Source organism: Garra rufa, chromosome 12 (assembly GCF_049309525.1).
Source record: "Garra rufa chromosome 12, GarRuf1.0, whole genome shotgun sequence".
Classification (NCBI taxonomy): Eukaryota; Metazoa; Chordata; class Actinopteri; order Cypriniformes; family Cyprinidae; genus Garra; species Garra rufa.
In genome coordinates, this window is record NC_133372.1 from 28,152,114 (window position 1) to 28,164,542 (window position 12,429).

The following is a 12,429-nucleotide window of genomic DNA, read 5'->3' on the forward strand; positions in this document are numbered from 1 at the left end:
CATGATCAGGTATTGAACGTGTTTTAGCACCACTTTCAGGACATTTCACTTTGAAACTTCCTCGAAACGTGCAGTAAGGTAATTGCGATGTTGCAGAAATGTATATAGAGGCATGTATTTTCATGAGCCTGGGTTGTTTTTAGTCATTTTAATTAATTTATGATATTGCACTCTATCCACCTGCTTTTGGTTTTTCCTCATTTGTTAATGATAATGAAGGTTTATTTTGGCTGTAGTTCATGCATGTTTTTAAATCTGTTATTGCCTTCCATTCTACATGTCAGCAGAAGTAACATTGTTCATCCTGTAATGGTCATAAGTAAAACAGCTAACTGAGACAGAGCAGAAGTATAGCTTTCGTAAATATTCCATTGCAATGTCACTGCCAGCTTTTAGTGTTAACATAAAGTGAAATAAAACAGCATGGCCTTTGTCGCTTGAAGTACTCACTGTACCATAACTGTTTTGGCTCTTGGGCAGTTTACATTTGGCCTGTCTGGTGCCAGTGATCATTGGATGCCAAGTACCATCTAAGTGCCAGAGTGTATGTGACGTAAATTGCCCTTGGACGTTTGTTTCTCCTCAGCTGGAGGCACAGACAGTAGACCAAAGAGAGAATGGTTCTTCATGTAAACAAGGAAGGCACTTCTCGGCTCAGTTATGAGAGGATATACCATGTATGAAACAAGCAGTCATCCAGGAAACAATAAAAATGCCTTTAAATTTGACTGACTGTATGTGGATTATTTACACAAAGCAATAACAAGATAGAGGATGAAAAAGGACATGCGGGGGTCTTTTTTTTCTCACCCAGACCCCACCCCGCTATAAATTTCTCTCACGCTCTTTCTCCCTCTCTCTTCCTCCTTCTCCTGCATGGTGCGCGCTCTCTGTCTCAGACCTTTTCAGAATATTTATTTTCTGAAGCCTTATGTTGTTGTGTTGCGCTTTTCAATTCCATCATGTTTAAATCAGTGACACTTTTATGCAATTCAGGCCTATTAATCCAATGGATCTGCCTTGTTTGTAAAAGATTAAATGTGCACATAGCTTACCAAAGGGAGAAGGATGAGTGCTAAAAACAGGTGCTGACATTTTCTCACTGTGGAAGCCATTTTGTTTAGAGCACTGATGCGATTATATCCGGCGATCAGCAGCAGCAGAGAGGAACAACAAAGTGCTGGATGGTAAACAGGTACACTGGAAAACTGCTGCGGTACTTCAAAACATCATCGGATCTGAAAAAAAGAAAATGATAATAAAAGGTTTTAGATGCAAGTGAGATTGTAGTTCCTGTTTATTCCAGTCGAGTTTATGAGGCACTCAATCAAACTGTGTTAAAATGTCAAACCTCAAGAGCAGTGTATTTGCAACCTTGCAGGGACATAAAGGTGACAGTTCACACATGTGCGGTTTTCCTCACTATTGAATTTAAGTTCAGACCAATCAGATACAAGTAAAGAAATGCTATGTTAAAAAAAAAGCATGCCTCAGGGACTAATAGATTTTAACTTCATAGTAGTTGTAATTAATTGTGTAATTAAATGCTCTTCTTTTTAACGTTTTATTCATCAAAGAATCTTGAAAAAAAGTATCACAGGCTCCAAAAAAATTTTAAGCAGCACAACTGTTTCCAACATTGATAATAAATCATCATATTAGAATGCTTTCTGAATGATCATGTGACACTGAAGACTGAAGTAATGATGCTGAAAATTCAGCTTTGCATCACAGGAATAAATTCTAAAGTATATTAAAATAGAAAACCACTACTTTAACTTATAATAATATTTTAAAATATTACTGTTTTTTTTTGTATTTATGATCAAATAAACACAGCTGTAACGAGCAGAAAAGGATTCTTTAAAATACATAAAAAATCTTGCTGATCTCAAACTTCTGAACGGCTATAAGTAAATAATTCTATACAATTTCAGTATTGTGTGAAAAATATTGATATCTATTTTTACAGAAATTATGACTAGTAAGTTGTGTGATTTTCATCAAAATCATCAGTTTTGCCACTTAAAATATGAAAAACTTTTTAATTGCCAAAGAGTCAAAAGCATCATTGAAGAAAATGTTTGAAATGAGATATGAGAAGAAAATACATAATGTAAATATCACGTATGTAATTTTTTATGCATCTCCATTTGTCAATTTATGCAACAATATTCTTAATATATAATTTGTGCTTTTCATAAAATTCTAAAATTAATCTTAGGAAGGCATCTTCCATTTCATTCTTTTTTTATATCTAAATTACTCATTACCACCACAAAATGTCAACATCATTGTGGTGAAAATGTTATATAAAAATGACACATTTCTCTTGTGATGCATGTATATATATATATATATATATATATATATATATATATATATATATATATATATATATATATATATATATATATTGTTGGACATTGTTATAGCATACACACACTCTCATAATGATAAAAGATAAAAGATATAACATAAAAGGGGTATTACATTCTATTGACTTCCATTCAAACACTGCCGTTCAACAGCTTGTTGATGTTTTTTTTAATATGTTTTCTATGCTCATCAATGCTGCATTTAATTGATCTAAAATTCAGATAAAAACAGTAAAATTGTGAAAGTTCAGGTTTCTTTGATGAATAAAAAGTTAAAAAGAACAACATTTATATAAAATAGAAATCTTCATAACAACATAAACTACCATTTAAGTTTGTGGTCAGTAAATTTGTATTCTTTCTTTTAATTATTCATTTTATTCACCAAGGATGTGTTAAATTAATAAAAAAAAGTGATAGCAAAGACTTATATTGGAAGACATTTTATTTAAAAAAATATTTTAAATGCTGTTCTTTTTAACATTTTATTCAAAGAATCATTAAAAAAAAGAATCACAGGTTCCAAAAAATTGCAAGCAGCACGAGTGCATCCAAAATTAATAATAAAAGTAATAAATCAGCAAATTAGAATGATTTCTGAAGGATCATGTGACACTGAACACTGGAGTAATGGCTGATGAAAATCAGCTTTGCATCACAGGAATAAACTATTGTCACAGCATACAAGGAGGCAGAGACGGAGGTAAGTATAAAACATTAAAGGTGAGTTTATTGACAGAATGGTAAGTATTTTGCAGCAGGTTTTGAGGTGAAAAAACATTCTTTGAAACTGTAAACACATATCACAATGTTACAGTTTTTTTCTGTATTTTTGATTAAGTAATTGCAGCTTTGATACGCATAAAGGAATTCTTCAACAAACATTAAAAATCTTTTTAAAAATCTTTTGAACAGCAGTGTATTATTCAAAATTATTACTTGTTATAAGCTGAATTTATGCTTTTGGAAAAGGCACCACAGAGCATGTCATTGCAGTGTCCAAAGAAATTGTATATGCTCAAATTGCATTGCTGCATGTTTTAGCTAATTGGTACCTAATTTATATAAATTCATACAATCTCATAAGTGCATTTTCGTATGATCTGCCCGACAGATAGTTGGCTTTGGGGAAGGGGTTAAGAAACCTTACAAATTCTTTCATTAAAATTCATATTAAATCACCACCTTGTAAAACAGCTATATTTTCTCATCTGTACTGTAGATACAGTACTACACCATACACATGGCCACCAACTACACCGACCACAAACAGTACATGCGTCTACCCGAGAATATAGAGCCTATTATTCTTAAGTTGTTTATCCAAAGACCACAGCCTTATGACGCAACTCACGGTATTGCGTAGAGATAATTGCTGATTCAATTCTCAATCACAAACACCAATCTCATGAAGGCAGGGCAGGAGGAGGAAGGAGCTGCAGGGGAGACTTTGGTAGACTCAGATGGGAGAGTGAAAGAGATAAAGAGAGCATAAGTGTGATGGATGGATGGATGGATGGATACGTAGCTAGATGGAGGACTGGAGGGAGATAGGGAGGAACGAGTGGAACAGCTGCTCTGGAAACTGCTCTTGCTGTAATTAGTGGGTATAATGAAGCTGACTGGCTGAGAACTCCCCCAGCGGTGTCTCAAAATCACACTGAGACATGCTAGACAAGGATGCTTGCAAAAACAAACAAGCATGCATGCACAAAAAGTGACATTTACAGTACACAAGCGAAAAACAGACCAAACTGTAACCAAAAGAGAGACACATGCTTGCCAGTGCCAAAGCCGCAAATGGCAAACTTGGGTTTTCTTACCCCATTGTTAACAGAATTCAACTAAATGTCAAAACATCCAAAGAAATATAGTTGAGGAAATGTCCTTTTTTGTCTCTAGGAAAGTGTACGTCTGTGCATGTGTGTTTCCGCTGCCATTGAAGTGTGACTATGGGACTCGGTGGGTGATAGTATTGCAGTATTTGCACATGTGTGTTAGTGTCAACATTCCAGAGTGTGTGCTTAAGCTATCAGAGGCCACAGAGAGGCTGCATGCCTAAACACTTTCCTTTTCCACACTCCCCGGGGCACATTTACCATAGCAAATCCTCTCCACAAAAGGACATGCCTTTCGCAATTAGGTACAATTATTTCTACTGACAGAACAACATATGTGAGGAGGGCCATCCTGTTTGAGGAAACTGACAGGCTGGATGGTTTTTACCAAGGCGTTTTAATATATGATATTTCGTCTATATTGGCAAAATATTATGTGGAGTGTGAGTGTTAGCATTTGGAGGTCAAACACTGCTACTGACAGCTTGGCTAGCTGAAGGGCATACTTCAGGGACAGGTGGCACTTCATAGCCTACAGTATGTGACAGATCTAGTGCCATGCCTTAAGCATTTCCCTGGCTTTCAGGTCTATGACATCCGATGTAATTTCACTCCATTCTGGATTTAAATGTGATTTCTTTTCATATCGTTGAAGAAGTAATGACATTTGCATTTATAGCATTTATTTGAAATTGACATCCAAAAATAAAAATTCTGTCATTAATTACTTACCCTCATGTTTTTCCAAACCCATAAGATCTGAAGAAAAATAAATTAAGATATTTTTGATGAAATCTAAGAGCTTTCTGACCCTGCATAGACAGCAAGGCAACTATCACGTTCAAGGCCCAGAAAGATAGTTAGGACATCGTTAAAATAGTCCATGTGACATCAGTGGTTCAACTGTAATTTTATGAAGCTACGAGAATACTTTTTGTGTGCAAAGAAAAAAACATAATGACTTTATTTAACAGTACCACAGCATTCTGACGTAGAACATCCATCTCTTTAAGTTCATCGTCTGTGTAACGGAGTGACAGAGACGTGAAGCGGGCAGATCCATACGCAAGCTTTTATTATTACAAAACATGGTCAAAACAGGCAGGGTCGAACACAGGCAAACAGGTATACTGAGGGCAAGACACAAGAGTAATCTGAATAACAGACGAGGGTCGATCAACAGCGAACGTAATCCAATCCTGACAGACAGTCAGTAGATCATACGAGGGGCGAACAGGGTCCGAAACGGCAAGATGAAGGGTAATCCAAAACAGGCGAGAGATCCAGGGCAGGCAGGACAAGATAAACCAGGCAGGGAATCAAGGCCCGGATAACTAGACAAGAATACAAGACTGAACTTAGACTAAGGAAGGATTGGCTCTGTAATTGTTGCTAACACTAGGTGAGTGCTAAACGCAATACAATACTCGGCCCAGAATTATTGTAATGGCCTCATATTTATACAGATAGTGACTGGCTACAGCTGTGTACGTAATGAGTAAGGTGGAGCATGGGAAGTGTAGTCCAGGGTGATGTGTAACAGTCAGTAAGGCGTGAGAGTCAATGTAATGCACAGGCAACTTCTGGTGGCGGGCAGACTGGAGATCATGGACAGGATTCTGGTTCAAATAAATAAGGCTAGGCAAATAAGCCAAGTCATCCTTTCTGTCAAAATCTTCAAACATGTTTATGAAGACTGTTTTATGTATAGCGTGCAACTTTCTCTGCTTCTAAACAAGGTGCAGTGCATCCAGGTTCTATGTAGAACACATGGCTTTAATATTTTTACCCATGTGCTGGGTAGTTTTTCTGCACTCTAAAAAATGCTGGGTTATTTTTTTTTTTACCCAGGTGCTGGGTAGTTTTTCTGTAATTAAGCTGCTGGGACATTTTTAGAGGGTTATTAAATATCGGGTTCATTTTTTCTATCCATCCTCTGGGTTGAGCCTGTCTCAGATGAAACAACCCAGCTGTTGAGTTACAGTCAGAGCACAAACTTTATTGCATCCTCTACAGAAGAGAGCCGATTTGGTGTACTTCTTAAGTAATTTGTATACATTTGATTTAATTTATAAAGTTTTTAGTGTTCTAAAATTTTATTATTTTATGCAAAGCAACATACAAGGGTAAGATGTCAGTTAGCTGTGTCAACAGCGGACATTTTGTATGCTGGAAACACCTTTTGCCTTGCATAACATAAATTGATTTTATTCATTATAATACTGAATTTAATTTAACTTGATGTTAAAATATGTTCTCTAATTTCAGTACTGCTTGTTTATGGGCAGGTTATGGAGTCAGTCATGGCATCTTTCCACTACAAGTGAAAGGCATTCTGAGGTTCATAGGTCCCTCGACACAACGGCACAAGAATTAGCACTATTTCGTTGAAAAGTGGTTACAGAAAATGGTTGAATACACCTAAATTAAAATGCTATTTTAAATGCTATTTGTTAATTTTTTTTATTTATTTCTAAACTGATTGTTAAACGAGTTTAAATGTATTGTAAATTATGCTGTATTCACCCAAATCAATTCAATTTGTCATATTTTTGTCCTTGGGTGTTCTTGTTTAATAATAAATGTTCATCTTTTGATTATTGCTGTTGCCTCTATAATTCTGTGTGTGATTTTTACCCAGCATCTTGGGTAAAAACATTTAATCTAACCAGCTGGGTCAAAGTAACCCAAGCATGTGTTCTGTCCAATATTTACCCACTGCTGGGTTGCCAAATAACCCAAGTTGGGTTGTTTTAGCACAGCATTTTTCAGAGGGTAATACTCTTGTGAACACATGGCAAAGACTGTCACGGAAGAGAATAAATTGTTCAATAAAGTTGTTATTTTTGTTTGTTCTTTGCACCAAAAATGATTCTCGTAGCTTCATAAAATCATGGTTGAACCACTGATATCGCACTGACTATTTTAATGATATCCTTACCACCTTTCTGGGCCTTGAAGTGGTAGTTGCGTTACTATCTATGGAAAGAAAGCTCTCAGATTTCATTAAAAATATCTTCATTTGTGTTCCGAAGATGAACAAAGATCTTACAGTGAGTAATTAATGACAGAATTTTCATTTTTGGGTAAACTAGCCCTTTAATTTCTTTAAATGTTATATATACATTACCTACCCCAAACTTTTTATTGGAAGCATAGGTTTATACTGGTTTTCATTTCAAATGGACAGTCAAAGTCATGTTTCATGTTGTGGAGAAACTTTAAATCAAAGAGATAAAATCCTGAAACTCAAACCCAACGAGTGCAAAACTATTCTAAACAGGATGCTGGTGTAAACAAAAACAAGTCAAGCTAGCTCTCCCCTACCTCCTAAGGCCAGTGATCCAGCCAAGGTTATTATCACACTTCAAATGACTTTGCAGAGGTAATAAGGCATGTCAGTCTGACCAGTTGACAACCCAGATTTTCACTCCCCACAATAATATCTATCAAACGCACCCACAGCACAAAGACACCACAATGTTGCAATGTTCCAATATTGCTGTATAGCTGTATTAGATCTGCCCTGCGCCACTAGCTAGTGGTCATGAAGCTAAAGTAATTTGTCACAGCACCACTCACAATATACCCAGACAGGTTTAGTGTGCAGAAAGAAAGAGCATAAAGGCAGAATATGGTGGGAAATAAAGGGATATGCAGTGGATGTAACCATTTTCATCCTTGAGGATGGATGAAATCTGTCGCATATGCATTAGATAGATCTCTGGCCTCATTTCTCCACTGAATATTCCTCATAAATCTCATTAGAGTGTGTTAATTCTGAACTAGCCTGACCAATCGTGAACTAAGTCACTAAAGTCTGCACAGCTATATTTAGATTGTCAATTGTTGTTTGAAGAGGAAGGAGGGGGATTACCATTAGCATAAAGACACATTTCTCTTTTTAAAACACTGAGCGAATACATCGCGTAAATCAGGAATTAGGGAATTTGGAGTCTCTTTCTCTCTTCATCTTTTTCTCTCAGTACAAATCACAAGGGATTGCATGGGGTGACTTCAATTACTGTGCCATGAGCCCCCAGGTAACAGAGGGATTTGTTATTATCAAAGCGGCACTGTAGTGTATGTGATACAAGCACAAATCATTTAAACAGGGTGGCAGCGGCTGACAACAGGCTAGCAAAATGTGAATGTAGAATTTATGCCCAATGACAAAAAATGCTGAACACACGGAAAATAGTAAGGTGGAGTGAGCTAAATGTGTATATGCAAGTACATATATGCCCATATCTGCTAGTGTGTCACTGTATGTGAGATGCACACATTATAATACAAACTAATGGTATGAGACACGTGATAAAAAATATTGCATTAGGAACTGGGGGTGGGGGGGGGGGGGGGGTGAAAACTTTTTGAATTTGAAAATCACGGTAAATTTAACTTATTTTGTCTTCTGAGGAACATATAAGTATCTTCTGTAACTTCTGAAGGGCAGTACTAAATGAAAAAAATATATATTTAGGTTTAGGAACATTCTGTTCAAAAGTTTACACCCCTGGCTCTTAATGCATTGTTTTTCCTTTTGAAACATCAGTGAGTGTTTGAACCTTCTGTAATAGTGCAACTATTACACTATGAGTCCCTCAGTTGTCCTCAGTGTGAAAAGATGGATCTCAAAACCATACAATTATTGTTGGAAAGGGTTCAAATACACAAAAATGCTGAAAAACCAAAGAATCCGTAAGACCTAAAGGATTTTTTTTTTTTTTGAAGAACAGTGGGCAGTTTAACTGTTCAGAACAAAGAAGGGACTCATGAACAAAAAATGCCTGCATTACTAATGTCTCACCTCTTTTTAAAATATGTTAAACTAAGACCTCAACTCAATATCGAACACATATAAACCTGTTCATCTTGACTTCTTATATTATTAGCGGTGAGTGGATGTAACTGAACACCATATAATGTGGTGTAATTTTTAATGCTGCACTAGCAGAGGTCCATTGAACTGAACTGAGTGTAAAATTGTAAAGCAGTTCATTTGCACACACACATGCAACACAATAACTTGAGGGGTCTGTTTCAAAAGACACCAGAGAGCAACAAGAATAGAAATGAATACCGACATAACAGTTACAGAGGCTCTGCAGTGGATATTTTATACCATCCAACACAAACAGGGAAAGGAAAAAGGAAGGAAGGAGAGAGACTGATCTCCTACTCACTGCAATCAAATCATAGGTTTGTTTATGCCGAGTTCCTTCAAAATAGAGATCAACAAGTAATAATGACATCATTTTATGCTTATGTAATCAGGGTTATCAGAAATCACACCACCAGGGCTAGTAAACAAAAAAGTTGATTTAAGGGTAAAAGGTGACTTTACACATAGGTGAATATGTAAATATGTGACCCTGGACAACAAAACCACTCATAAGTAGCACAAGCAAAGACCAACAATACATTGTTTGGGTTAAAATTATTGATTTTTCTTTTATGCCAAATATCATTAGGATATTAAGTAAAGATCATGTTCCATGAAGATATTTTGTACATTTCTTACCGTAAATATATCAAAACTTAATTTTTGATTAGTAATATGCATGGCTAAGAACTTCACTTGGACAACTTTAAAGGCGATTTTCTCAATATTTAGATTTTTTTGCACCCTCAGATTCCAGATTTTCAAATAGTCGTATCTCAGCCAAATATAGTCATATCCTAACAAACCGTACATCAATGGAAAAAATTTACCCTTATGACTGGTTTTGTGGTCCAGGGTCACATATACTTACAGTAATATAATGTAATGCATTAAAATTAGGAATTAACTATACAGCAATGGGGTAAAGAAAAAAATGCAAAAAGACTGCTTAAAATGTGGTTAATTTGTGTATATATAAAATTCAACTCACTGAACACAATTTATATATACATATTTCAAGAATTTCTGCAATACATGAATTGGATTTAAAGTATTAGGTTTATATATTATATATATAATGTATGTATATATATTTCCCTATAAGTTGGTGCTGCCATTTTGTGGCATAATCATCGCACTATAGTTTGGGTGTGGCGTGGCTATAGCAAAAAGGTTTCAACATTTATAATTCATGCAGAATCAGTACAATCAAAGTGTTGTAAGTCATTGACTATTAATGTAGCAATAACGTGAAAAGAGCTCATCATATATAATACAGTGGACAAATTCTGCGTTCTGCTGAACTGTAAATTAAAAACATTTATTGGCTAATAATGCTTTAAGTTGTGTTAGGCTATATTATACAAGCTCTCTTACTAACGTGTTTTAATGACAACATGAGCTGCAGCTCCATGACAGTGGTCTGTCCTTAAAGCGAGGCGATGTTGCACGCTGGACTTGTGTTTTCTTTTCTTTTTTTAGCTTTTAATGCACTTGGTTTTATTATAAGGAAAGCACATTGCCTTTAAACTGTATATTGAACAATTAATAATTCCTGCAAACCCCACAAATCCCAGCTGGCTGCTATTACTAAACATACAGTAGAAACCGCAGACCGTCTTCAAACCACTCTCCAACCAACCTTATTAAATAGCATTTCGCCTAGCAATTCCATAGAAAAATGTTTAATATAAAAACTGACATATAAAATGGAAATATTCGCTCTATAATTCATCCATACGAGAGCTATTGATCCACAGTACATTCCATTTAATTACAGGCTACACATGCAGCAAAAGAAATCATATGCGTTTCGATACAGAATTCACTAAATGGTCACTGCAAGAATAAACAGTATACAATGAATCATGAATCTTACTGTCCCAGAAGGCTGGAGGGTCTCGCAAAAGGACGTATCAACACGATGCAGAATGCAGAGTGTCTCTCGCTGTCAGTCACAGGCGTTGTAACTGCTGCGGCGAGCGCTGGTGCACAAACATTTCCTCAAGACGCCCCGAAAAACTTCTGCGGACAAGTAGTGTGTGTGTGTGTGTGTGTGTGTGTGTGTGTGTGTGTGTGTGTCTCTCTCTCTCTCTCTCTCTCTCTCTCTCTCTCTCTCTCTCTCTCTCTCTCTCTCTCTCTCTCTCAAAGATGAACGAGGGAACAATAAGGCAATGAATGAAAAATACACGCATACGAATACACAGAAAAGCCACGCTTTGAAGTAAAAGATGTAGTCTGGAAATAACTCGCTATTTTCTATATTGTTGTAACAGTCCGCTGCTGAGCGGTTATTCGCGCAGACTCACAATGATCCCTGATATGCGCTGCGCATTTAGATGAACCCCTTCAAACACCCCCATTTCTCTCTCTCTTTCTCTCTCTGTCCCTCTCTAGTTTTTTTAAGGCTGCAGTGAGTCCAGTCCAAAAATAAAGCTCTACTAAAAAATGTCAAAAAATCAGTGGTCTGAAAAGTCAAAGGTGTGGGTAGATCATAAAATATTGTTTTTTACACACATACACATGCATAGGCCTATATGTTTCAACAAGTCAAAAAATGAGAACAGAATTAGCTCTCGCGTGATGAGGTAACCATAGCAACCATTGCTGATCGCGGATAAACCGGGTTTTTTTAGGTTCCCTATTGGGCAGTTAGACAAAAGTTCTGTGATTTATCACTTTATACATACTGTATCACAACTAAAACCACAAATATATAATTTACTAGTATTTATCTTAGACATTTTATCGTCTAATGTCAATGTTAATTTGAAGTCCAATACCAACGTCAGCTGACGTTGATAATTTGTTGTTTTTAGGTTGTATAACCCATATATATATGTATAGACCATTTCAAGCGCTATTCGGCGGCTTAAGGAAGTGACGTCATTGGTCCCAGGACGTTTCCGGTTAGTGATCCAGCGCATTCAAAACAATGGCGAGAAGCGCTTTATGAACAGTGGGATTGCGGTCATATATATACAAACATCCTGCTTAAATGTCTAAATTAAAATTAGATCCTTGTCGTTCGGTGGTTGTGTGCTCCCTCTTGGGCGGTACTAACATTCTGAGACGTGTTTAACGGTAGATTTCCGCGAAACGTACCCGTGTTGCGGCAGTGAAGGAGAAGGCTGGATAACAACAAGCAACTCTAGGATATACAGCGCACATTTCGATTCAGGCAAGTAAATATCGTTTTTAATTAATCGGTTTATTTTATTTGTATTTGTATTACGTTAACTCTTCAAGTATGATGCTGCATAATTTAAAGTAGCATTTTGTCATTGTTTACATATGCATCTAGCTTTCGTGTGTAACGTTAATGAAA

General features: G+C 36.3%; 1 protein-coding gene across 1 annotated transcript in view; it reads right to left on the reverse strand.

Annotated features, from left to right (window-relative positions):
* Positions 1–11,186, reverse strand: part of adcyap1r1b (adenylate cyclase activating polypeptide 1b (pituitary) receptor type I) — a 38,300-nt gene extending 27,114 nt beyond the window's left edge. The window contains exons 1-2 of the mRNA XM_073851295.1: positions 10,981–11,186; positions 1,056–1,238 (exon numbers count right to left, since the gene is read on the reverse strand). Of these exons, the coding sequence (XP_073707396.1) occupies positions 1,056–1,115 (60 nt within the window). The 5' untranslated portion in view covers positions 1,116–1,238; positions 10,981–11,186. The remainder of the gene's footprint in view (positions 1–1,055; positions 1,239–10,980) is intronic.
* Positions 11,187–12,429: the final 1,243 nt, after the last annotated feature.